This window comes from Trypanosoma theileri, assembly GCF_002087225.1.
Source record: "Trypanosoma theileri isolate Edinburgh chromosome Unknown TM35_Tth_62_V1, whole genome shotgun sequence".
In the NCBI taxonomy this organism is placed as follows: Eukaryota; Euglenozoa; class Kinetoplastea; order Trypanosomatida; family Trypanosomatidae; genus Trypanosoma; species Trypanosoma theileri.
In genome coordinates, this window is record NW_021639904.1 from 3666 (window position 1) to 4500 (window position 835).

Sequence of the window (835 nt, forward strand, 5' to 3'; positions counted from 1 at the left end):
TTCCGACCAAGTCCCTGATACGGAGAGTGAAACAAAGATTCTTCTTCGGGCTTCTGAAGATCAGCCTGATGCTAGTGGTCCTGGTCAGGGTCCTCGTATAGATAAAGAATCGTTGAAAGTTACTGAGGAAGGTGAACATTGTGATGCAACACTTCGTGAAGGAGGAGAGAAGGAACCCTGCAAAACATCAGCAGTGGCGGCCCTACCTACAGTAGTTCAAAGTGTACAGGAAGAACAACCTGACAGCAAATCACAATTGCAAACCAATACAAAACAACCTGGAAGTGGTCATGGTGATTCCACGGCAGGACAGATCAGAGAACAAACTGGACTAAGTGAGGAAAAGGAACAAGAAGGGGGTCCGGAAGGTAACAAAACGAGCCAACAACAATCTGTCAGTGGACCAGAAACAGATACACCTGGAAGAACACAAGACACCAGTGGCACAGGACAAGAAACACCAGCTGAACATGCACAGGGAAGTAATACACAATCTCAAGATGTCCCAGTCACACAGCCTTCTTCTTCTGGAACTCAACCCAGCAATTCGGAACCAGAGAATGCCAGTGAAACTGGTACTGGAGCGAATGGAAATATTGGCACAAATGCGCAGAGTGAGTCCACAAATACCCAAGAAGGTGATGCTGAAAATACAGAATCAACCACCACCACTACCACCACTACCACCACAACAACAACACTTCCACCTGAACTCACAAACAACAAGAAGGGTGATGCAGACAGCAGCAGCAGTATCAGCAGTTCTGTGTGGGTACGTGTGCCACTACTGATTGTGGTTACACTGGCCTGTATTCTTGTGTGCTGATTGTAATGG

General features: G+C 46.9%; 1 protein-coding gene across 1 annotated transcript; it reads left to right on the forward strand.

Moving 5' to 3' along the window:
• Position 1: 1 nt before the first annotated feature.
• Positions 2–826, forward strand: TM35_000621000 (uncharacterized protein; the record flags this gene model as incomplete). Its single annotated transcript, XM_029030986.1, has 1 exon — positions 2–826. A coding segment is annotated over one exon (825 nt), but the record flags the coding sequence as incomplete, so codon positions are not given.
• Between the last annotated feature and the right edge of the window lie 9 nt (positions 827–835).